The sequence below is a fragment of the Pseudopodoces humilis genome, chromosome 10 (genome assembly GCF_049639895.1).
Source record: "Pseudopodoces humilis isolate 2021_Gansu_Grassland_sample_001 chromosome 10, ASM4963989v1, whole genome shotgun sequence".
Classification (NCBI taxonomy): domain Eukaryota; kingdom Metazoa; phylum Chordata; class Aves; order Passeriformes; family Paridae; genus Pseudopodoces; species Pseudopodoces humilis.
Window position 1 is genome coordinate 10,475,130 of NC_142209.1, and position 25,993 is coordinate 10,501,122.

Consider the following 25,993-nt stretch of genomic DNA (forward strand, 5'->3'; position numbering starts at 1 on the left):
GAAATTAGAGGTAGGTAAAGAAATTATTTGGTTTCTCTTGTGAGCTACAGAAAACACCTCTTACTAATATTTTGTATTTTTACACTAAAATATTTTGAGCAAGAAAGCAATATTTTCAGTGACAAAGGAAGGTCTCAAAATCAAGTGAAGAAAATCAACAAGGAATTCACACTTGAAGTCAAAAATCAGTGATCAGGTACATGATGTAGTTTTACTCTTTATATTTCCCATGCTTAGATACAACACAGAAGAACCAGTTATGTTTTTAAAATTTCAGCCAAATACAAAATAATACATTTTCACATGTAGAAATATATCAGGTTCCTCTTCACTTTTAAAGCATAAAAATCTGAACAACTGAATATACCTTCTTAACCCTTGAGCAAACTTGCAAAGGCCTTTACAGTAAGAAAGCAATTAAGCATCAACACCTCATATGAGAAGAAAATTATTAGCTACAAGTGCTGAGTATTTTTGGTGACAGGACTGCACTGCAATACATTTTTTGGGAAAGTACTACAGTGCATTAATCTTTAGGAAATATATATGTGGGTTACTGGATCAGCATAATTATATTCCTCATTTCCTCTGCATCAGAAAAGCACAAAAATCACTGAATAACAGCATCAATTCTAACCAAAATTTTCAAAACAAAATGATTGATTCTACTGCAGTCTTTTCACATGATAGAGTTCCAAGAGCCTGACATGTCCTCAAAGACTGAAATTCTCAAGATGTTGAACATCTTCCCTCAGAAGGAGAGATTACAGCCATGAATATTCACCTGGGAAGCTGTACTGGTGTTGGCTTACATGGGGTTAATTTTTTTCAAGGTAGTTTGTATAGGACAATGGTTTGGATTTGTGCTGAACACAATGATAACATAGACGCTTTTTTTTTTTTTTTTTATTGCTGAGCAGAAGCTACAAAGAATCAAGGCCTTTTCTGCTTCTTATAGTGCCATGCTGATGAAGAGGCTGGAGGTGCTTGGGAAGTGGGGAGGACACAGCTGGGACATTCCAGACCATGTGACATCATGCTCAGGAAGGAGAAGGAATGGGGGAACATTTGGAGTGATGGCATTTGCCTTCCCAAGTGACCATTACATGTGATGGTGCCCTGCTTTCTGAGGGATGGCTGAACCCCTACCAGGCCATGGGAAATGGTGAGATGATTTCTTGTCTTGTTCGGCTTGCATGCACAGTTTTTTGTTTTTGCTATTAAACTTTCTTTATCTCAGCCCATGTTTCTTCTCACTTTTACCCTTCCAATTCTCTCCCCAGTCCCACTGGGATGCAGTGAACATGCAGCTGTGTAGCACTGAGTTACTAGCTGGGGTTAAACCACAATAGTTCCCTTTTGATGCCCACCATGGGGTGCAGAAGGTTGAAGATAACAGCTTTGATTGGAATGTGTTAGATGGAATTTATAGCCTTTATTGCTGCTTGGCTGCTTTGGGCAGACTCCTGTGCTGGCCCTGGCCTTGATGCTTTACAGTACATTAGTGTAGTGCTCATCTGTGCCTGATTTTTGCTTTCCCTGCTGTTGTGCTGCTGATCCCCTCCCTCTGCTGAGCTCGGGGACATTTTGAGGACAGCAGTGGTGATGCACAGGGACTGGCAGATGGCCAGGGCATCACTGCTGTTTCTGTGCTGCTCTACTGGACATGCTGGAACTCCATTGTGAGCTTCAGTCAGAGAGACTAGGACCTGTGGATGTGTTCATGTGGAAGCAGAAATCTACCTGCAGTCCATGGAGGAGCCCACACTGGGACAGGTGGGCCTGAAGGAGGGAAAGCCAGAGCAAGCCAGTGATGGAGAGTAGGCTCCTGGCAGGGATCTGTGGACACCTGGAGAAAGACCATGCTGGAACAGATTTGTTGGCAGGACCTGTAACTCCATGAGGGATCCAAACTGCAGCAGGCTGGTCTTGAAGGACTGCACCCCCTGTGGGAAGGGACCCACAACCCCATGCTGGAGCAGAGGAAATGCTCCAGGCATGCATGGGACCAGAGATTCCCCTGCAGTTCATGGGGAAAGACCATGGGAAGCAGGGAATTAATTCCTTGTTTTGCTCTGCTTGTGTATGGGGCTTTTCCCTATTAAACTGTCTATGTTTCAAGCTAGGAATTTTCTCACTTTTACCCTTCTGATTCTCCCCCACTGGTGGGGGAACAAGGGAATGGCTGTGCAGCACTTATTTTCCAGCTGGACTTAAACCACAACAGACACATTGATGTATAGGAAAAAACCTTATGTTTTACCTTATGCATGTCTCAGCACTGTTGTGAGTAAACTGTGCTCAGTCCAGGCCTCCTAAAACCCATGCAAATTAATTTCCATCCTTCCTGTTAACTTCAGCCATTACACCAAAAGTAAGATGTTAAACAATGATAACAAGCACGAGGAAGTAATGAATTGGGAGTAATTACAAGCTGGAGTAATTTATATGTTATTTAGGAATAGATATGCTTCTATTCAGATATGCTTCTATTCCAATATGAATAATGAATTATTTCAGCAATCAAAAGATAACTCACTAGCAACAAACCCAACATAAACTTACTTCAGATCACTTTGAACAGCATCACTGATACTTCAAGCCCAGATTCTTCGGTGAACTAAAAACCACTTTAAAAAGCATTCATAAAATAAGATTGCAAAGTACTTTTACTAGCTCTCATCATTTTCCTCTACACAAATAAATACAAAGTTTTCTCTGTTTAAAAAAAGGCATTAAAAAACACTTTCAAGTTGCAGTAGCATTACTAGATCATAATGCAGCTGAAGTGAAGCAAAAACTCAAAAAAAATAAATTATTAATTCTAAACTTAGGTCATACTAGACTTCTATTAAAACAAAAGGAAATATATTTGGAAGTTTGACAGCCTCTTAAAGAATATTTTTTCTTTGCTGAAATACAGGATACTTATACAAACATGGCATTTTACTTTCCCACCACTCACTCACTAATAATATTAGCAATAAATTTTAGGTTTTTGTGAAATATTGCAATAGGAAAAAGTTCTCTTTAATTTCTTGATAATAACATTTTATACCCATTCTATCCTACCAGGAGAAAGCTCAGGAGTCTGTGTGCATTCTGGAATCCTGTTCCATTTCCAAGCAAATTCAACCTGACCTGTTTCAACCTGTCCTCCTTGAGTCTCAGTAGTTTCACTACAAATAATTTGAGATTGCAATGATGGCTGTCGTTGTTCAAGTTCAAAATTCATAATAAGGGAATCAACCAGCGAGTCCAATTCATCCAGGTTCATAAAAGGCACGTGCATTTTCTGGATAGGGTTGTTTGCAGAAGACAAGGCAAATAAACTGAAATAGTTGTTAAAATATCCAGCAATAACAGAAATATTTCCTGCAAAGCTCCTGAGAGGGCTGGTGTTTCTGTACAACCCTATGAGAAACAAAACCAAGAAGAATCAAATAAAGCATTTTGCAGATACCAAAGAGCCCTCTCCCTTGCTTTGCAAGTCTCCTGTAGCCCGTAGGTTACAGATGTTAAATACCTTGTAACATAGAAGACACAATTTGACAGACTTCAGTCAGGCACTGCTCCAATTCCAAATACTTCACAGCAATCTTAGTGCTCTTCTTTATTTCTCGATATAGAGAGTCTTCTGGCAACTGAGATTCTGTTTCTTTCTGTATTAATAAAGAGCAATTCAAAGAGAATCAAATACATCACAGTATATTAACTACTAAACATGTCTGTTACGGTTTCAGTCACATAGATCAAGCCAATGCTGAAACACAAAATCAAATCCATATCATTGCTAATATCCTATTGTCATATAAGTCAGCACTGAAAAGAGATGCATATGGTTGACAGGGTTAGGAAAAGAAAAAAGAAAACTACATGAAAATCCAGGAAATGTTTGGCTCATAGAAGATAAGTCATCTATCCTGGCTTTTAATTCAAAATACCAATAACTGTGGTCATAAATGATGACAGCAGTTATAAAACAATTACACTAGCAAAGTTGATCTTTCAACTTAAAAAAACACGCAACCGTTAGTTAGGCTGTTCAAGACGAGCACAAAAAGGAAGATACAAGTACCTCCAGAAATTTTTTAGCTTAAGTAAAATTAAAATAAAAGAGCTTTGAGTGGAAATGTAGTGTCAAGAAAAGTTAGTCATTCCAGTCAGGAATGCTGCTCTGACAGGAAGTGTTATCATGCAATCATAAATATACAGTATGTATGAACGTGTATATATATGTATACACACATTCCTCTTCTTAGATAAATGCATCCTTAAAGTTTAAATACCAGACTCAAAGCACATATTTTTGTGAAACATTTCTCTTACCTTTCTGCAGTAAGACATGTTATTTTCAAGGAATCTGGCTAATGCCACCACATTATCCTTTATTCGATTTTGAATCTACAAGAAACTTTTAATTATTTTGTATACTTCATTCAAGTCAAAGTTGATTAAAAGAAAAAGAACAAACACACTAAGGAGAAAAATACCCAAAAGAAATATCATTTTCTGCGACTAAACATGCAATTTTTTCCAAAAAAACATTTAACTGGTAAAATACATTAATTACATCTGCAAGGTTTTAAAACCCTTACTATGGGAGGATCCAATGAACACGTTTAAATATTCACTGAAGAACGGTTGTCCTGTAACTTTGTATCACTATTATTTTAAGTGGCAGGGGTAACTCTGGTGTTTTATTTCCATTTTCACGGTAGTTGCACCAGTGACAAGCATGTGCAGAAATCCTACAGATACTTAAGGATTTGCTGCAAGTGAACAGTGTTATTTGGAAAGCAGAGTGCTCAGTTCCTTTTGCTGGAAACAAAGTATTTGGGAGTTAAGCAAAAGACATTGAAATAAAATATTTTGGATGGTTTCACTACTATCTGTAGGATTAAGAATTACAACAGTGAAAACCAGAGTAGGAAGAAAGTTTTGCTTTCCTTGAGAGGAACAATTTATTACGCAGATGATTTCAGTCTTTACTAAGTATTTTCTTGCAATTCAGCCAGTCTCTGTCAAAAGGACTTACCCACTAAGAAAGTGGTGTGTTTCCAAGGGGTACACAAGTAACCTCCCTACTGGAATTTTCTAGCAGTTACAGAAATATTTTTAACCATGGTGCTTATTGCTTATACTTTAGTCTCTACTTCGCCTAACTCCCTACAGTATCATCTTCCTCATGATTTAAAATTACGAGTACAAAAAACAAAACATGATCAAGTGTCTCCCAAGATAGAGTAGCAGTTTTTAATCTTCATTTCATCTCACCTCATTTTGTGGACATTGTTTCACAAGTTCTTTCTGTACTATTCTTGCTTTCTCCTGTACAGCATCAATAAGACATTCCAGTCCCGAGCCTACTCCATCATAAATGGCAAGTACAAATTCCTTTTAAAACAAAGGTTCAAAATGCACTGGTTAAAGAAATAGATGTGGTCTTGAATTAAAACAGATTTTCTACAGTAGACTAGAAATAATTTTGTTTTGAGCAAATTATTCAGTGCAGATTTATTCAGACATGTCTTGTACTTGGACCACAGGAGCTCTGTTCATACTTTTGTGAATTCCATGCAGTACTTAGACACAGATTAGTAAAATATAAATAGTGAATTTCAGTGAAACAGATAGACTCGTACAATCTCAATGCAGGTACAGTCCTAAAAGGACCATACACTTCTTTCTCTTTATAGGTTTAACTTGCACAGATTTACAGGATGTGGTTTTTAAGGAAAAAAAGGGTATTAATACATCCATTTTCACCCTGAATTTGAAGAATTAGATAAACTCTAAATATACTTAATTCAGTTGATAAAGTCAGTATATGGAACAATTTGCTCCTGAGTAGAGTTACTGATAGTGTGACCTCAACACTAGAATTCCTAATTCATAATCAGTATTTCTAAGAAACATTTCCTCACCTGTAGACTAGAGGCAGGAATGTTGTTCTCTTCAGGAAATGAAATATCAGCTGTTGTGACTACTGCCAAGTGTCCTATGCATTTCATTGTTTGTTTCACTGTTTGGTTTACTTTGTTCCATGCTTCTTCTACCATCGAGGATATATCTGAAGAACACCCCTGAGAAAAAAAGGCACATCTTTCACTGATGCCATAAAGCACCTCTGGTCAAAGAATGCACACTTGCTATACAGCAGGAGTTCCTAGCACACAATATTCAGGCATTTTCAGCTTTACATCTTCCTACTTCAAATAGCTTATCTATCACAGCTATAAAATCATGCCTTCCAACCACAGAGCAACAATACCATTATACTGCATAGTTTTAAAAGAAAAAAAGATTCCTAAGGCTGTAGTGTGCACAAAAATAATATTTACTGGCCACTGGTTAATGAGTGTATAAACATCACCTCATAAGAAGCAGCACCTCACTGTCTAAACTATCATTTGCTCTTATTATATGTTTAATTTTACCATTTTACAAGCAAGAACCAACGCTTCTGTCAGGGCCTGGACACAGGAAGGTCTGCATTACTGACTAGTAGCACATGGAACTACCAACTTAGCCAGAAAAAATGCAGACTTGGCTATTTATCTTAGGCGCATTAGTTTGTCATTACACATATTGGACATTTCAGTGTTTTTAGCTAGTCTGTAATAAATACTACATTAAGGCAGAGAAGTTGTCTACACACAGATGAATTCTTTAATATGCGTTACCTGCAACAGCAACTGTAAGTAACCTCCCAAGTTCATTATTTCCTGTTTCATTTCTTCATCAACTTTTCTAGATCCAGGACACTTTTGGACATTATTAAGCCAGAGTTTACTTATAACCACAATCTGGTCAAAAGCAGAGACAATTCTGATGCTGTAGGACTGAGCAGCACGATCAAGAGAGAAAACTATAAGAGAAAGAGATCTATCAGCTCCATCTCCTTTACAAATGAATGTAGGAACATTAATTCATGTGACTGAAAAACACATGAATGCTTGTGCGTCTGAAAGAAGTCATAAGAAATATTTAAACCACAATGAAAACAGGACTTACTGTTTTCCTGACATTCTTCATCTTGCTGTTCATAGGCTTTTGAAATGGCAGACACCCCAGAAAAGATTATAAACAAATTAGTTAGGAGACTATCTGCTATGCTTTTTCCTCCTTCACGACTCTGTCCAAGCAAATCTAAAGCTGAACTTATAGACTCCTTGCAAATTCCAGGAAGAAACAATTCAGAAATGCTTGAGCATATGCTGGACTTGTTCATTAAACCTGTACAAGGTAGAAGCAAAACATACATGCATGAAATTTACAGGAGTGAGCAGTCAGTGTGTCTTTTATAACTTATGTAGACATTCACCTACATAAGACGGTCATTCAGAAAAAATGTGTAAAACATTCTAAATGATTTATAAATTCTCTTAGTACAAATTCCATAGTGAAATTCTTTAACATGAATACATTTGTTTCAATGATCAAATAAAAAATAAAATTCAACCAATCTAAAATAACTGAATGCATACAAATATTTGGAAGACTAAAGCATCCTATATTTCAGGAAAAAAATGGTTGTAAAACCTGGCCAAATGCTTGGGGAAATCTCAAGAATTGAATGAAGAGCAATAATTCAAGCAAATTAAGTCCCCATATTACTGTATTAGGATTCAGCATCTTTCACCAGTTAACCCACATAGTTAGGCAGAGTAATGTTCTAGATAAATTTCTTAAATTAGGCTCCTAAAGTACTGGTCAGCAAGTTTTTGCCCTAAGAAGGGATAACCAAAAATATAGAAACCCTTGCTGTTAATACCTTTACATTATAAATTTGAAGGTCTCATAAGCAGGAGATTTTTAATTTTGCTTTCCATCCCCAGGTTTTTAAACAACTATCAGAAGCACCTGCTTTTTATGCATGTGGTAGGTTCAAATTCTCAGTATGAAATGAAAGGTGTTCTGCCATTTAGCAAATACCTGATATATAGGAAGCCTGTTTATTCTGTATAGCTTGCAATTTTATCTCAGACAAACATCCAGAAATCCTCTTGTTCTTCATGAAGCTTCTACTTCTAAGAAAGGACGATAAAAGAACATGAAAAATATTGAAAAGAAAAGCATTTCCATGATGAGCTACAGCTTGAACAAATGTGCACGTCAGTCATAAATATTGTTATTAGGCTGAAACTTCAAATAACCGACCCAGACCACATGCAATTTACTCCTTAAAAACAATGCTTTGATAGCATAGAAGAGGGAAGGAAACATTAAAAACTATACCTGCACTGAAAATTGGAAAGCTCTAGAGACTTTTGCCCCGTTTTTTTGTCCATGGAGGAAATCCAAGAGAATGAGTGAACACAAGAGAAGACTCACCAGATGACATAAGTGTATGAGAGTGGAACAAAGCATATTTAGATAATTACACAATTATTTGCTTTGTTTTAAGCATAGAAAAGTAGCTACAAACTACTTTTACCTTCTTCTGGAAAGCAAGGAAATGGAGCTGTCTGAAAGGTCAGGTTCCCACTCATCAGCAGGATCATAAAACACATCAACAGCTTTATTTCTATCATTACTCTGAAAAAATAAAGCAAGCACAGGGGAGGAGGAGAGTTAAAAAAAGTTATAAAGTAGTCAACATATGGATAAACAGAACATAGTAGAAACTGAAGTTTTTCTATTATTTTTATTATTTCCTTTAGAAATTCAAGATTTTACAACATAAAACAATTGAACAACCAAAAGAATCACAAAGCAGTCCTTGTTCTACTGCTCCTTACTCTCTACACAAAATGATCTGAAGTCACTTGTTTCTATTGTATTCTTTTTGTTTGATAGACAAATACATCTGCATGTTTTTAGTGAGAAGTAGTCATTTGTATTGCTGTTAAGATATGCAACACAAAAGACCACCAAGATTTTCCTCCTGTATGCATTATCAAAACCTTATCCTTGACAAAATATTACTGATTACTAGTGGTTCTTCTTCCATTGTTACTGACCTCATAGAGTTCTTTCATTGCTGCTAGTTTACATTCAAATTTCTCTAGGTTCCAAAAAGTTGTTATTCCCAGTTTGATGTTACGAACCTGCACCTGAATAGAAGACACTGTACCTGTTTTATCATCAATTTTGTCATGCCTAAGTATTGGAGAAAGTTAAAAAACAAGAAGACAAAAATAAAGACAAAAAAACCACATTAATATTGCAAAAATAAACAAGGTACTTGTAGGTAGAATTATACAGAGGCTAAAAACATGACAAACACAAAAATTTCTTCAGACATATTGCATCTCACAGTTACCATGCTTTAGGGCCACTTTGATACGTGAACCAAAGTAAGGCAGACATGGGCATGCAATGATTCACCTCCAAAGCACACTGCATTCAAAATAAATTGTCTATAGCATATCTTTAAAGCTTCATCTAAAATTCAAATCAGAAATTCACATTTCAAAGTAACAAGGCTCAGTTACACTCTTAACTAACAAAAGTTTGGAAAAGAAATTTATTATGTTTAATTGCACAAGACTGGTAAAAGAAACACCAACAGCTCACTGCACATCCCAAAACCACCCCAAATATATACACAAATATTATATATCCATTACATATACACATTATAATCAAGTAACTCAGATACTGACCTGCAGAAAACAGTGTTTTTCTCTAATGCATTGCTAATGGTGTTAGCCTCTCTAATCATCACAGACAGCTTCAGTGACTTCCAGTTCAGTGGAACTAATAAAGAATATAAAACATACTAACTTAGTGAACCAAACTATGCGATGCAGCAACTTCAGGGTTAAAAAAAAATAAAGGGCAGAAAAGAAACCACAACCCAAATGCAAAAAAGTAATCTAGCTAACAATAGTTTCAAGAATTCCCAACACATTGGGAACTACTCTTCCAGGCAAGATTACCCTTTTAAATGGCTAGGTAAAGGATATTTCCGAAACAGAGGCATAAGACCAGACACCATATTATTATTATCATCAATCCAAGATAGGAAACTGAAGAAAACAAATTCTGTTACACCAGTTTCCCCAGTGAATTAATGCCTGACCAGTGGAGACAGACAGGGAAGGACTTCTAAGCAACTAGAATAAATACAGACTACAGGTATGTCCACCTAACCACTCTAAGTGTGATTAAACAGTTTTTAACACAGTCCAATACACACAGCTGATGAATGGAAAGGACTAACAACCAGAAGACTTCTTGTTCAGGATCACTAGAGAAGTATTAGGGAAACAGAAAAAGTTCCTATATCAATACCCATCACCCATGCCCACTGAGAAAAAGAGAAGCCAGCACTGGCTTTGGAACATTATGCATATACATACTCATCACTGATTTATTCCCACTTCCATGATTCTTCTGAAGGGTATGGATTTCCTCAGCAATCTTCTGCTTCTCAGCTTCCAGAGCTTCCACTATTTTTACATGATGAATAGTATGGTCTTCTAGAGCCTGGGAGAAAATGGGTATTGGTAAAAAAAAAAAAAATCTAATACTCCTAATGCTGTTTGTTGAAGATAAATTTTTTGATCCTGCCATTTTAAAGACTCACAGAATTAATTTTATACTGGACATCTGCTATAATAATATAAAATAATTAACTTTCAAACTGACAGTTCTCTGGGTTTGCTTACATACTGCAATGCTCAAAAAAAATAATGGAATTAAAAAGGAACAGCTTTTTAAAAAAGTTTTATTTGTTGCAGCAGTCAGATATATATATGAACACTAGCCAAATCTCAGTTATTACTTACATTAATGTCTGGAGTAATAACTTTTGCTAGAGGCAGCAGTTGCTAAATTTTGGTGCAGGAACAAAACCATCCACATTATTTAAGAAATAAGGTCAGCATTAGTTAAGCCCCAACATGAATACATTACCATACTCAGGTTGCAAACAAAACATCAGTTCTGCATAAAATCAAGTAGAAAGTCCACAATAACTGATATTTAAACTGATATTTAAAAAACATACAAAAAAAGCACCTCCCAACCAAATCAGTTTATTACCTTAAAAGGTGTTTTTTTAAATTACCTGCTTGGTAGCTAAGGTCTCCATTTCCAAACGCTTCTTATTGAAGTAGAGCTCTAGCTCAAGGCTTTTCTTGGCCTTCTCCAGCTCCTGTATTTTAGTTGTGGCTTTTTGGTTATTCTGTTCTTGGATTTGCTTCTTAAGAGATTCTTCTCTCTAATATCAAAAAGGAAAAGTGAGAGAAGGAATACTCCTTCAGTATTTCTGACCCATCCTTCAGGCAGATACTCAATACATTTAGAACTCGCAGCCTCTGTGACATGCACAACTCAACGTCAGCAATGGTTATGTCCCAATTCACAAGCATCACTTTAGGTTTTCCACAGAATATCTAAGCTATGAGATATATCATTATTGTTTTACCATGATGTACTATTCTATACTAACTTATCCATGTTGCAACTGTACCAAAAAACCAACTACAAAGTAGCATGCAAGCTTGGAAAGAAAACTGTATTACCAATGCAGTGTAGTGATTTAAAAGCCTCATGCAATAAGGTATATTCTGTAGGTATTTTTCTTTGCTTACAAGTTACAATCCCTGCAAGGACTCTGCAGAGGATAACTACTTGACAACTTCTTCTGTTACTAAGGCTGACTTTTTTTAAGAGGTTTCACAAAAATGCTGCTATAATATGCAAAAGAAAAATAAAACCAAAACAAAAAACACATAAACCAAGCCCAACCGAGCACCGAACAAACAGATACCACATACTGCAGGTTCTGGTTTCCTTTATTGATAAATTTCATGTAATGATGTAATAGCAACTTACCACCTCTGCTTCCAGAGATTTTATTTTGCTCTCATATGCTTCTTTTTGTGACATCAGTTCTTGCTGAACCATCTCTTTTGCTATTTGGACACTTTGCATCATTTCTTCCTTGGCTTTGAGTCGTGCCTCTTCAATTTCTGATTCAAGCCTACAGGTGTCATACATTTAGATTACTGCTCTTTGTCTGTTATAAGATGCATACAGATTATAATATATTTTTCTGTCATGAGAGTTTAAGGGTTTTTTTAACAAAATAACTTAAATACTTTACATAGTTTTGATTTCACGACAAAAGGTAGACACTTCCTATGTAAATACGGAAGACATTCCCGAATTTCAAAGTCCACTCAATTTCCATTTTTATTACATCATTTTCACAAATTTAAACAATTTAAATTGCAATGCAAACTCAATCACATTAAGATGCAAAATTAAATTTTAAGTCAAGAAGCCTTGTGGTTTAATAACACCCCATAATGAAGTAAATATAAATAATATTTCACTGTCTCTCAAATTCTCCACCACAGAGGACCAAGGTTATTATTTTGGGTTCTTCTCATTTTCCTAAGTCATTTACTTCTCAGTCTTTAAAGTCATTTTCAGACTCATCATATGCTTGGGGAGAAACATGATTGAAGAGATACACTACTCTGAGGATCCCTGCAGCTAAGTGTTTCTCTAATAGTGGTCTACATTGTTGGTACCTGGATTAGCTTGTGATGATTGAACCTTAGAGGTGTGCATCATTTCAGCCAAGTCTGTGACTTCCATTATAAATGGAGTTGCTATTTTCCAACTTTCCCCATTGTGAAATTATTAATAATCTTCAGTTACTTCTAAAACTAATTGCATGATTGAATTAACAATTGAACTTATCTTCAGAACAAGAAGAATCAATACTTACTGTGCTCGCTGTGCAATAAGCAGCTCATTCTTTGCAAATTCAAAATCTTTTGGACCATCATGCAAACACAAAGTCCCACAAGAAGGTGTTTTAACTTTCTGAACCTCTGCTGGATGATTAAACCTGAAATAATGGTCTCCCCCAAGGATCACTCGATCACCCTGTTTGGAGGAAAAAAATTCTGCTGAAACTTTCAGATTTATAAGCAAATTTTCATTGCTTAAAACATGCAGGTGAAGCTAGAAATCAAAGAGGAAGAAACCTATTTATGGTTACACAGTGTTCTCAGAAAACTTGCAGTTTGAAGCCAAGATATTAAAGCAAAGAAACCAACACATGAACAAATTATTATTACTAGATCAATTACTTACATGATGCAGAATTGTTGGGTCCAAAATGCATTTCCCATTTACATATGTCTTGGCTTCTCTAAGTGGAATAATACTTACTTTGCCATCAGTATTTTTAATAACACTGAAAACAAGAAACATTTACAGTATTAGTAGCTCATGATAATTCCAAGTGATGTTTTTTTAATAGACTAAAATGCAGGCTTTAGATGTTATTGTTTTCCTAGATGTGTATTGTCTTCGTACTGTTTAGGTATGACACAATTAATGAATGACAACCTATATTTTGGTAGAGAACCTATATTTATATCTAGGAATCCACTGCTAGAAAATTACTACAATACACTGTGAATTTCTTTGACTATGTGATGCTTTTAGTAACTGATTAGTTACATTTCCTACAGCATTTTTTTCAAGGATCGGTTGCATGGAATGCACTTTAAGCAATATTTCTGCAGTGCAGCCAAGCTGCTGTCTATTTTTACTAAATTAAGAACTGTCAAGGCATTTCACTTTTCCACTGAACTTAACATACTAGTTATCTATCACACAGCATTATTTGATCAGGTCTTATTCATGTAGAAATGCTGCAGAAGAAAACTTCGCTGCATGAATGAAATGAACAAAGAAACCAAACTACCTCTGTTAACAGATTTCTAGAGAGAACAGAAGGTAGTTGCCGTAATCATTGAACAGTACAAAAAATATCCCTACATAGTATTTTCTTGGCTAGAAAACTGTATTTTGTTACTGCCAGAAGGAAGAGTGATTCCCAAATGAAAGGGGAGAGAAAAAACTTAAAATGAAAAAAGAACACAACAAACCAATGGTCATCAGCAATCAGCACTCCGGAAAGCTGGATATCATGTTTTGAATTTGGTGTACACCTTCCAACTGTAGTTTCTCCTTCTTTGATCATATATAACAGCACCTCAGAAAGCTGAGGATCTTCATTGAGATTGACAAGGTTTGGTAAATGATTGTCCATTTTGAATGCAATTCCAGCTTTCTAGATAAAAAAAGAGCTCTGCATTAAAAAACAATTTACGCATTCAAATATTTACATTAATATTTTTCTAAGAAATCACAGCAATCTGTTAAAAGATGAGTATCCAGGAAACCAAACCTTACAGCTACTCTCATTCTTTTGCATGGTTTGCTGAGAGTATATTTTCTGTACTATGTCCTATATAAAAAAAAATGTACCTGCAATTCTTTTATATCTTCCAATTTCCTTTTTTCTGCTTGTTCAAGTTTTTCTTTCCAGGCCCTTAATATGTGGAAAAAATAACATATTAGGAGAAAAACTGCAGCATATAAATTGTACCATTTCCATTATAAATTAAGACACCAATAAGTGCCTGACCTTTGCATTTCTGCCATGTTCCTCTCCTGCTGGCACAATTCTATCCTCAGAGATGTTATTTCCTGCAAATAACGCCTGTATTTTTCACGGTCAGTGTTCAGAGCACTTTTCTGAGCTGCCTTCAGTTTTTCAATTTCAGCTTTTAATTCTACATTAGACAAACCAGACACGCAGTACACGTAAAAAATGAAGGCAAAACACAATTCAGCAAAACAGTACAACATTAATCCTGTTACTTATTTAAAAACAAAATACCTTTCTCTATTTCCAGTTCTCATCCAGTTAGATGACCTAACATCTCAGTTAGGTCAGATGTAGCCTAAGACATCACCTCAAGCTCACAAAGAAAAAGAATATTAAAAGGAAGACATCCCAAGCTGTATTAGTCTAGTTGACAAGGGGACAGTCAACACAACAGAATATTAGTAGTAACAACTCTTATAAGAAATAAGCTAAACGCACATGCAAATGACAACCCTGAAAGACTACAGATATCAATCTCACCTCTGATTAGCTGGACATTTACATCTTCATTTACTTTAGCAATGTTGATAATTGAACAAGCCTGTTTTGCATAGCGAAGGGTGCTGAGAGTCTCCTCAATGCTGCTGGCAGCTGGGCTCACTGTGGCTATCATGGTTGTTTGGGAATTACCACCAAGACTTTCCTTTAACAGCCTTCATTGGACAGGAGAACACCAGTCAATTCCTGGTCCTCACACTGATGGAAAAATTCGAAACTTCTGAATTGTAACAGATTAAATACAAAATACCTAGGGTCTTGCTACTTTTTTGAGAGGGCCTGTTAGCTACTTAAAATACAATCCAAGCTCCTGATTAGTCTTTATCTGGGGCAATAGTTTAATTTCTTCCTTCCACAGGTCATTTGAGAGATAGTGAGAAAAAGGATGGGAAGTGGATGCCTCATGAATAGAAGAGAAAATCACAGTCTCAGAAAGCCTCTGTCTCTAGATATAATGTACATACCAAGTAAGGACGGATTCCCGGTAAGGAATGAAAGTTTTCTTTCCATTTTGAGATTGTTTAGACAGTGCAGAAATAACCCTTCCAAGGGTCAACAGTGATTTATTGATACTCACACCTTCCTACACAAAGCAAAAATAAAAATATTTATAATACAGTTGCAGTTTCTTGTGTGATGTTATCAACTGTACTGTTGATTAGTTACATCCGTTTAATGCATGCTACAGCTGTACCACATTAAATGTCACCAGTTATTAAAAAAACAATAAGATGCAAGAGCATCTTCATTTGGAAAGAACAAAGACCCTGCCTTTAAAATAAGTAGTGTTAAGAACCATCAAACTTATGAGGGCAGCTTGAAATAAAAGTCTCTTATTAGAAAAAGCTACTTAATTAGATGCACCCAAAAAGGGGCAAACCTCAATTCCATGTGATATTTGATTCATGATTTCCAAAGTCACACAAACAGAAATGCATCCAGTGCCCTTAGTCCTCCTGCAGGACTATTAGACCTACATAACACAGGGAGAGGTGTTCTAAGCAAGATCTGCCACATTGCCCAGTCCAAACAGCTTCTTCAGGCCACCCACCCTCACTGGCAAAATGTGATGTAATACTGGTAAGTATAAGGGCTATATAGATATCCTTTTATGGCTACAGTTCCTGCCTCAAAGTCCCGTTATGTGAGCATGCTTTGGAGTTTAAGGGTGTTCTTAGAAATCTGTGGAAATGGCTTGATTCCTATCTCTTGATTTACCTTCAGCCTTTCTCCAGTGGTCTGAGCCTTTGTACAGCACTCACTACCAGCAAGATCAATTAGATTTATGTGACTGGTGAGTCTACGTTCACACTGTTCTTCATTCACAAATTCTACCTGGAAAGAAATGGACATGCTGGCATACAAACCAAAATAAAAAGCCTGAGGATAACCAGAAATCAGAACAAGCTGTTCACATTAAATACATAAAAATTTCATGCTGCCATTAAATTTTTGACAGGATACTCTTGCATACATCCCTTGAAGACCAAGCTCAGACTTATAACCATAGTATCAGTTGGTTGTGGCTGAATAACTGCTCAAGCATGAACTGCAAACCCAACAGATTACCAGGCTAGGGGTTTGGGTCTGAAGTTTGATGACTGCAGTCAATCCAATTGCAGTTATCCAATAAACATGTAAATCAGTAAGCTGTTAATGACTTAGACCAACAAAAAGCAGTTAAGGAGTCAGTGGAAAAGCTCAAGACCAGCTATGATCAAGAAAAATCTATGTAGTGGTGAGAATAGCAAGTAGAAGAAGAAAGGAGAAAATCCAGGAAACTGGGACAAAAATTAAATCAATCAAGAACAAAAACCCCCAAACCAACAAGTCATTTGTCAGTGGAGAAAACCGACAGTCTATAGACTCCTGAGGAGCTCTGCCTATTCCATTTCTGTCTTCAGACCCACATCACTAAGTCAGGTTTTGTCTTTTAAGCATCTGGAAATTAGATGAGGCGTTGTAGTCCCTATATCCTGGAGACACTTGGGGAAGAGGCATCCTGAAGCAAGAAAGTATTTATTCAGTGAAGTGTGTTGAAACTGAGCAGAAACTGCATCTCCTACCGCTGCCCCAGTTTGTTTCCTGCAAGAACTCAGCATAGACACACACCTCACATAATCTAACCTTCTTAGAAGCTAAGATGTGTTGGCAGCAGTGTGAAATTCAATTTGGCCTCAGTTAGGATTCCTGCTATATCTCAAAACTCACACTGAGAAGCTTGGAACTACTCCTAGATCTGTCAGCCAAGACATATTTATACTGCTGCTATAAATATACTTAGCACAAAGACATCAGAATCTACTCAAAGCATGTAAAATAAAACAAGTTTTGTGATGTAGAAAGCCATGTTAAAATGCCCTGTGCTTTATTCGAAGATCTTCAAGTATATTCTCACAACTTTCTAGGCAGCACAAAAAAGAATTTTTTACCAGATTTGAACAGATACAAAAAACTCCAGCAATACCTTGGTTTGTGTCATGACAAGGGTGAAGACAGAATGGGATCTAGAGCTCTTGTCATTCATTACTGTAGCAGCTGTTGCTCTCTGCTTATTTCCTAGTTCAAGCCAACTCTGTAAAAGACAAAATTCATGAGATGAAACCATGCCCTACTTTGGATTGTTAACTGAAGATTTAAATGTTTGCAAATACAGTTATTATCATAAATTATGTCTACAAGAGAAGAATTAAAAATTAAACTTTAGAAATAACTATGTAAACAGTGACACTTGACTGTACAAATCTACTCAGCTCCATTATATAGGACTAGTCTTCATCACTCTTCTACAAAATAAGCAGAAATATCATAGACTACTGGATAGTCTGTTAAACATTTTCTTCCCATCCATAGAATTTATTTTTCAGCAGTGAGCAGAAAAGGAGCGGGCAGAAATACTTGTATTCCCTTTTAGTAACTGGAAAACTCTTACCTGAATATCAGAGTAAGAACGAACAACATTCCTACAGCGGGGAAAAAAAAGACAAGTTTGGGTTCAGACAGTTTTCTTTCTATAGATTTCCCTGCTGCCCGAGTCCTGCAACATTTCCCCAGTTACAAAGAGTACAAATACACAATGAAAGCTGCAGTTGTCTTGAGACTTCCACATTTTTAGATTTCACTAAGACAGTGAAGAAAATATATCAAGCTAGTCATAGGTATGCATTTTTCTGAAACTACATAATACTGGGATCTTGCTTAATTTACTGGTGAGTACACAAGCTTTCACAGAGCCTCAAGATATCCTCTTTCAGGATTACACCATAAATCTGTTAAAATAAGTACAGTTAAGACTTACACTGTCAGGCCTTCCACATATGGTCCTAGCACTGGATGTTCTCTTACACGAAGCTGATGAGAATAATTTCAAAATAAAAATTATTAGGAGTGCATTAGTTAGATCTAGTACTCAAGAATATCCTAAAAAAAAGATTCTACAGCACAAATCTATTATATTTCTACGTAGCTTACCCCAAACTCACTGGCAAAACTCAGAGTGAAAGCACTCCTGCTTTAGACAAGACAGTACATTCTTAATTTCTTTATAACAAGTCTACGTAAGTCCCAAGTTTAGGTAAAGGTCTTATTTCAACAGCAAGTTGGATGTTGCATATCATCTTTTGCTTACCATCTGTTGCATCTATAATAAACTGATATTCAATTTACACACAAATGCCAGGATAATGTGCAGTGTCAAAGCAAAGAACACACCTTTTTTTGATAAATCAGACATAATAAATTTCTTCCCTACATACACTACTTAGGACAAATTTATTTAATTTATGGTTTTACATATTCTAATACACAACCACTGAACACTAGCTAAACTGGTTTAACCAATAATCCTTAACTAGTTAATCAGGCCAATCTGGTTTCTTTCCCCACTACTCCAGCTCATTAAGAGACAACCAGGCAAAAAAAGAAAACTCCATCTTAATTAAAATACTGTAACTCAAGTTATATTGTACAGAAGATTCTTATTACAAGCTGGAGATTTAGATACATTCTAGGAGACTTTATAAAGGCTGATAAAATTGTCTTAACTTTTTAGATGAGGGGAGGTTTCAACTATTTTGATAGATTATACTGAATCATTTTGTTTCTATTTCAGCATTGCTTAGCATTTCTCCAGTGACGAGCATTTTGCTTTAAGTCGTGTGGTGATATTCTGATATTTTTAGTTGTTTTTTACTTGAATCTCATGGTTCACAACTAAGGCACTTAGATAAAAAACAATGATCACTTGCCATTTCTGTATTTTTGTTTCAGAATAAATGCCACTACTTGGAGGTTATACAGATACTTGAGTCTGTGAGCAACTTACTTGTTTTTTCTGTCCATTTTCAGCTTTAAAGACAAGCAAATCATGAATTTTTTCATTGTATACTTCAAAGAAGCTCATTTCAAGATGATACAAAACCTAATAAAATTAATAATAGTTATTAATATAGTACACAAAGCATATTCATCATCCTTAGTTTCAAAAATTAACTTAGCCTATCAGATCCTGATTTTCAATGTTATAAACATTTGTTCTGAAGGGACTTTCCAAGAAAAATTAGACCATGAAACAGTTTGGGTTGAAAGGGACCCATAAAGGTTATCTACTGCAACACCTCTGTTAAGACCAAAACTACAATTTATTGGAATTCCATCCATAGACATTCCCACATGGAATCTATAAAGCACTTTAAAAAAAGTATATATATCCACTTTAGAAGTTTCAGCATTGGGCTTTTAGTACATGAAAATACTGTTTTGTTTGCACCTGCACTCATCTCATTCCCTTAGGGATTGTGCTTCTACAGCATGATATTTGCCACAGGGAAGGCATGGATTGATGTTATCAACATCCTGACATGGAACAGAATGACCTAATGGAAAGGTAAACTTTGATTCTACCTACAGCAATTTAAAAAACCAAAAACACCACAACAACACTTTCATAAAAACACATTTTTTTCCTCTGAAGGCATCTGAGTCTTTTTTTTCTATTTTCAAGAAGAATGGTATTTTCTTTAAGAGACATGGAAGATTGCAGCTAAGCCCCTAAAGCACTGGAATCAAAAAGACTCAAGATAATTCACTGCAACAGAATCACAATGCATAAAGCAAAGGAATAAAAAAAAAGCTCTGCATTTTTTATAAAATATATTCTATAGCCAAACTCAGCAATAAATAACTTTCTTAAATTCTCCAGTGTCTATCAAATCTTCTGAAGGATTAGACTATTAGATGTTCACAAGTATTAGGATTCAATACCTAGAATTAAAATATAAAGCAGTAAAGAAATTTGGAATAGTTAAAAATGGAAAAGTTTGCCTGAATAAGATGAACTCATTGTTAAGGTCTACTGAACCACAAGTCAGTCATTACAGACACAATCAACCACACAGAAAGAAATATAAAGAAAGTAAGGGGAGTTATTTTTTTGTTTCAGCTAGAATACTGAGATGGAATACTATAATTTGAATACTATTACAGTGTATTTTGCTTTGATACATTATGTTTAATAATAAATTCATATTTTTGAGCTCTATTTTACTGCCTCTCCACTGCAAGTATGGAGCCCACTGGGATTTTGTTTTGCTTGTCTTTACATAAATCTTAAAATGTAAGACACGCAATATAGAGGAAAGAATCCTAGTCTAGTGATGCAACAAAAATATCAAGCCCATATTTCTTTCTCATACTACTGCCATTAAGAAAGCAAAACAATGTTGATTTTTACTGTTTAGGGAACCCTATGAATCAGAGCTATGAATACAAGTAAGATTTGAATCAGCAAAAGAATATGAACTCTAATAAAGGGATCAGTACTAAAGTATCACTTTCCTCATATTCCAATAGAAGGTCAATGGCATAAGCATATCACCTGTTGCTTGTCCATTTGTGCTATTTGATTGAAAAGATCTTCACAAAGCCTTGGAATTATTCCTCGATCTTCATCAAATCCCATCATTCTGCAGTCAACAAAAATCCGTCTGGATTAGTTTTCTAACTCTCCATAGACAGTTTTAATGTTAACTGTACAGATCTACAGTTGCCATGCCACACACTTTTGAGTTATACAACAATAAGTAACAGAAATTAACCTGATCTAAATTGGTGCTTGTCTAAATCTGGAGTTGGACAAGGTGATATCCAGAGGTATTTTCTATTTCATCCATTGAGAAATATGTTGAAAACCCAAGTAAAACAAAGACTCTACAGCAGCTGAAGAGTCTAAACCTATAGATTTTCAATATCTTAACATGCCCATATTTTATATTCTCTGCACACTTTCAGTGCAACCTAAGCCTGTCTCTGGCTCTGGTGCAGTTTCTTCCCGTTGAGTTCTGCCACAGCAGCATACCAGGGCACTGGAATAATCCACCTGCAGTCGAGAGACACACAGTGCTGCATAGCATAAATCTGCTGTGTAAGCTTGACAAGAGGACCTTGATACTAATTTCAGCCTTGTTCAAAACACAAAGGGGTGAAGGTAAGTTATTGTTCAAGTGAAAGAAAAAAATCCAAACAAAACCCCTACAAATCTACAAATAGGATAACAGTTGCAATCCTGAGTTTATCTTTCTTTTAGGCAAAAAAGGCACTGTTGTTTAACAGTGTAAGTAAAAACTGAATTCATCCACTTAAAATGGAAGTTCATCCACTTGTAAGAGAACTTACTTCTGTGTAAGTTCTATATTTATCGTAAATTGAACAGACATGTCTGGTCCACAACTACCTTTATTAAAAGGTAGTTTATAGAGTTTAAAGAGTTAAAAAACTCAAACTGATTTTAATATATGTATATATAAATATGCAATAAGATGCATATTTGGAAACCAAACAGCTCACTAGGCATTCTATTTCAAAATAAATAAGGTATACACAATTGGCTATAAACCTTAAAAAGGTTAGTTTTCTGGGATTATTTTGTGCAAAGATTTGATTTCAAATTAGCAGTGCCATAAACATCTGGATTTATTTAAAGTTCTGAAGTGTAAGGACCAAAAGTATAATGATCTCTCAAATGTCTTCTCCAAAAAATATGCTATACTTTACTACGACACTTCATGCACAAAGTAACAAACAGGGGTGAAAAACAGCACTGGGAGAGTCTGACAAGCTCTCTGCATTAATAAAGGCTTTCCTTGACTAAAATATCTGAAAAGTTTTTATTTTCTCCATTAAAAGTAGAAAGAAGTCAGCATCACATACATTAAAACATTTCAAAGTTAACTTGTGCTTAATTGCTATAAATACTGGTTTAATTATTTTTAAAACACACAATAACCTTTTAACACAATTCAATCACTCTGAAATCTATTCCATTCAATCTCTTTCATGACTTAACCCTACAGAACAATTGGCAGAATTTTAACAATTATTAATAGCAACTTACGTGTATGATTTTCCAGAGCCAGTCTGCCCATAAGAAAAAACGCAAGCATTGTATCCCTCAAAAGCTCTTTCAAGGAGTGGCAGTGCCAAAGTTTCATAAATCATTGCTTGGCTTGCAAAATTAGGATGACCCTTGTCAAAAGACCAGAAAGAGAAGTCGTAACTGAAGCTGTAAATTTGGTTTGTGGATGGATTTCGTACAATTGTCTCTGAACCACTCATGGAGATCACAAGGAATGAGTTTTCAGTTTTCTCTCTGAATGGAAAAGGTTCGAAAATAAAAAAAATATAAGCTGCATGCTTTAAGTTAGTCATTTCACTGCTTAATGGAAAATAAAAAAAAAACAGTGATCATTGCTAAAAAGACCTGTTTGAGGAACATACAAAGTATTACAGTTCAAAACAGTTTTGTTAATGAATATGTAAAAAACAGACCCAAACACCAATAAACTATATTCAGTTTCCTAATAAAATCTATCTTGGTGTTGCATGAAGTATCAACTAATTTCCAAGTATGTATTATATCCTTATTGGATCAATGATGAAATAGCAAGTACAAAATAGAAATCAACTATTAATAATCACACACTGTAAGCACCAGAAATAAGTCCAGGATACAAACCTGTTACTAAGGGGCCGCACCCGCACAGCTACAATCACTTTGCTGTTTTTCACTTTGAAAACATCTTCCCCAGTACTGCTGTTCTCAGCTAAAGTTTCTGTGTTCACTTTTGTTTCCGAACTTGTACTCACAGGAAGAGAGCTAGAGACACTAGGGAGTTTCTTGGCTAAAATTTGCACATCAGGTGTTTGTTCATATGAGGCTGACTTGAGAGATGGTTGATCTTGAGAAGTGCTGCTCTTTGGTGTAAATCTTTCTGTTAAAACTTTTGCTGGTGTCTTTAGTCTTTCCAAGCTGCTGTGTTTCATCATCAAGTGCTGTACCCTTTGCTTTCCAGCTAACTTATTTAGATTGTCTTTCTCATTCAGTTGTTCTCCTGACAGCCTATTAGTACATTTTGAGGTAATGAACCGTTCTGATTTCGGAACTTCATTTTGAAACTTTGTGTCAGCAGTGCTTGTCTTATCTTTCAAACACGTGTTGATAGCGTTTTCACAGACACCACCAACTAAACCAAAGGAATTCTTGCTGTTCAGGTTATGCTGCAACTTGGTACTTGACTGACTTTCAGTTAACTTCAAGTTTGGTTTAACACCATCTGTACCCTTAATATTCTGTGGAAGTGTAATCTTGTCATTTCCTTGTGCAAAGTCATCATTTTCCTTTCTAGACACAATATTCTGATTAATTTTACTCTTCTCTGTGGAGCCAGTCCTCACACGCCTCCGCAGAGTAAGTCTTTTCTCTGTTTGTAGCTCTTCCGTACTCTGTGTTGCATCACTACCAGACACTGATTTTTTGCTTGCTCCAGTTCTCCTCTGGAGTGTTAATCTGCCTTCCAGTTTAAAAGAAGTTGACATATCACTCACTTTTTCACAAGCTGAAATCACATAGGTCCTATTTACTTCCTCAGTCTTATTCTGAGGACACGAAGTCAGACAATCCTTTTCTCCCAACACCTGTGACCTCAGCTGCTGCCCAGATACTTTACTGCTGGCCAGGGTGTTGTGTGAGGAAGCCTTCTGGAAAGTGGCCATGCATCGTGTCCCAGCAGGACTCCTGGCAGGAACTGCGTAAATAGGCATCCTGTATTCCAGCTAATTAAAACCCAAATGTTGACAAGTATAGCACCTTTCCTAAATGATTATTTCTAGTTGCTGCTTCGTGAGGAATCTGGGGAGACAAAACAAAAATTTTTTTACGATGCTTATGTGCAGTGTGAGTTACGTTTTACTGCATGGGAATCTCCTTATAGATACTGCAGTACATGTTCCCAAACGTTAAGAACAATTACTATCCTGTTTCACCACCAGCATTTGCAAAAAAAAATATTTTATATCTGAATGATTGCTTCCAACAACAGGCTATTTGACTTGATTTATTGAGTTCCATGATTTGTGTCAGAAAGTAAACTAAGCATCACAAAAAATCAAAAGTTGGTAAAAAGAACAATCTAATTATTTAGCAACAAAGATGACCATGGATATTTTTTCCAAGTGATCTACCATGATTTCCAAACTTGGGAAATTCCAGATGATGTCTCCAATCACTCACATCTATTTACTCTCTTTGTGTATCACAGCTAATAGACTACAACAGAACTACAAAATTAACCTTGAATAGGTAGTCTGTTAACATGGAAGGAATATTTTTTTTCAGGATTTTGATATGCAATATATAACCCAGTATCAGAACAGGACAATTAATAAAGACAACTATTAACAGCACCTTTGGATGTTATTTTAGTGCACTCTGGTATATAGACACATAGCAAAACAAAAGACACCTAGCCTAGGGGACAGAAGAAAACTGTAAAATATACTCCCTGTCCTTTCTACGTGTAAATATTTTGAAAGCTTTATATATGTAATCTGAATAAGAAAACGTATTTTCTCTGTTGCATCTGCATCACAGTTAACATAGGTTGTAATGGGTTTGATATCAATAACCACTGCAGAGCTGCCAGCTGCAATTAATTCATGGTTACAAGTCAACAAGAAGTTACCTACCTTTAGTCCTTCAAAAGCTGCAATATCATTAACAACAGCAGTACATGGTCAGGGGAGAAAAGGGAAGACAAGATAAAAGCAAGTGATGCAGAAGAAATAATTTAGCCACTGGTTCAACAGAAGCTTCCTTTAATGCTACACTTGTAAGCAATAGCTTTCAGAGTACTGTCAGACTTCATGCAATTACATCCACTTACACGTGTCATGACTGCACACTTTCCATAGCCTCCAACTTGTGAGGAAAATACCAAAATTTCAGAGCAGTGTATTTATTGCTCAGTCCAGTTTGATACAGGAAACTATGTTACATGACTAGTAAACTCCAAACTTTGTGGTTCGCTCTAGCAGTCAGTAAATAGGGAAACACGGTGTAAACTAGAAAAGTCCATCCTTCCCATGCAGCTTTAATATAACTCTTGTAAGTCTTCCCCTCCTCATGCCACAACTGTGCCTAATGAATAATCACAAAGTCTTTCTGAAAATGGGGAGAAAAGTGAAACTCTCCATTAAAGGCTCCTTCGCTCTAAAATAAGGAATGAGGTTCAGTTCAAGAGAACTGAACTCAGAATGAGAAATACGCTCATTCTTCGTTTTTGAAGAATTACAACCACTAACTAGATACGAAACGCAAGCGCTCAAAGCTGGAGCGACCGGCAGCTCTGTTATCCCTCAGCAAAACTCCCCTCCCTTCCCGGCCGAGCCCCGGCAGACCCCGCACGGCCACCGACCAGCCCTCGGGGAGAGGGCGAGGAGGCGGCAGCAGCACCTCCAGACCCGCTGCGCCACACGGCCCAGAGCCCCGCGGCTGGCCCAGAGCACGGCCCGCGGAGGGGAAAGCCCCGCCGGAACGCCGAAGGCTCCGTCCAGGCCGCCCTCACCTGAGCGCGCCCCTCCTCAACCGCTGCCCGCTCGGGCCGCGGCTCCGCCCCCGCCCCGTTTGAACGCGCCGGGCGCGCCCGATTGGCTCCGCGAGGCTCCGCCCAGGCCCGGCCCCGCGGCAGCGCCCCGCGCCGCCAGGGGGCGCCCCGGCGGGCCGGGCGT

The 25,993-nt window shown here is 36.5% G+C and overlaps 1 protein-coding gene across 3 annotated transcripts; it reads right to left on the reverse strand.

Annotated features, from left to right (window-relative positions):
• Positions 1–201: 201 nt before the first annotated feature.
• KIF14 (kinesin family member 14) lies at positions 202–25,856 on the reverse strand. 3 transcript variants are annotated; one of them, XM_088060631.1, is made up of 31 exons: positions 25,831–25,852; positions 24,953–24,969; positions 22,944–24,116; positions 22,323–22,577; positions 20,808–20,895; positions 19,257–19,352; positions 18,231–18,283; positions 17,865–17,895; positions 17,400–17,507; positions 16,151–16,267; positions 15,397–15,515; positions 14,915–15,087; positions 14,411–14,558; positions 14,251–14,314; positions 13,869–14,053; positions 13,066–13,168; positions 12,695–12,855; positions 11,791–11,938; positions 11,021–11,173; positions 10,311–10,437; positions 9,612–9,705; positions 8,967–9,105; positions 8,441–8,541; positions 7,939–8,033; positions 7,018–7,239; positions 6,687–6,871; positions 5,928–6,086; positions 5,278–5,397; positions 4,330–4,404; positions 3,527–3,662; positions 202–3,414 (listed from the first exon to the last, which is right to left on the reverse strand). In XM_088060631.1, the coding sequence occupies exons 3-31, from the start codon at positions 24,026–24,028 to the stop codon at positions 3,053–3,055; spliced, it is 4,902 nt and encodes a 1,633-aa protein (XP_087916757.1). In that variant the 5' UTR covers positions 24,029–24,116; positions 24,953–24,969; positions 25,831–25,852; the 3' UTR covers positions 202–3,052. The 3 variants fall into 3 exon arrangements, with proteins under 3 accessions (XP_087916757.1, XP_087916756.1, XP_014106101.2); XM_088060630.1 differs by lacking the exon at positions 24,953–24,969 and having other exon boundaries at positions 25,831–25,856; XM_014250626.2 differs by lacking the exons at positions 24,953–24,969; positions 25,831–25,852 and having other exon boundaries at positions 22,944–24,208.
• Between the last annotated feature and the right edge of the window lie 137 nt (positions 25,857–25,993).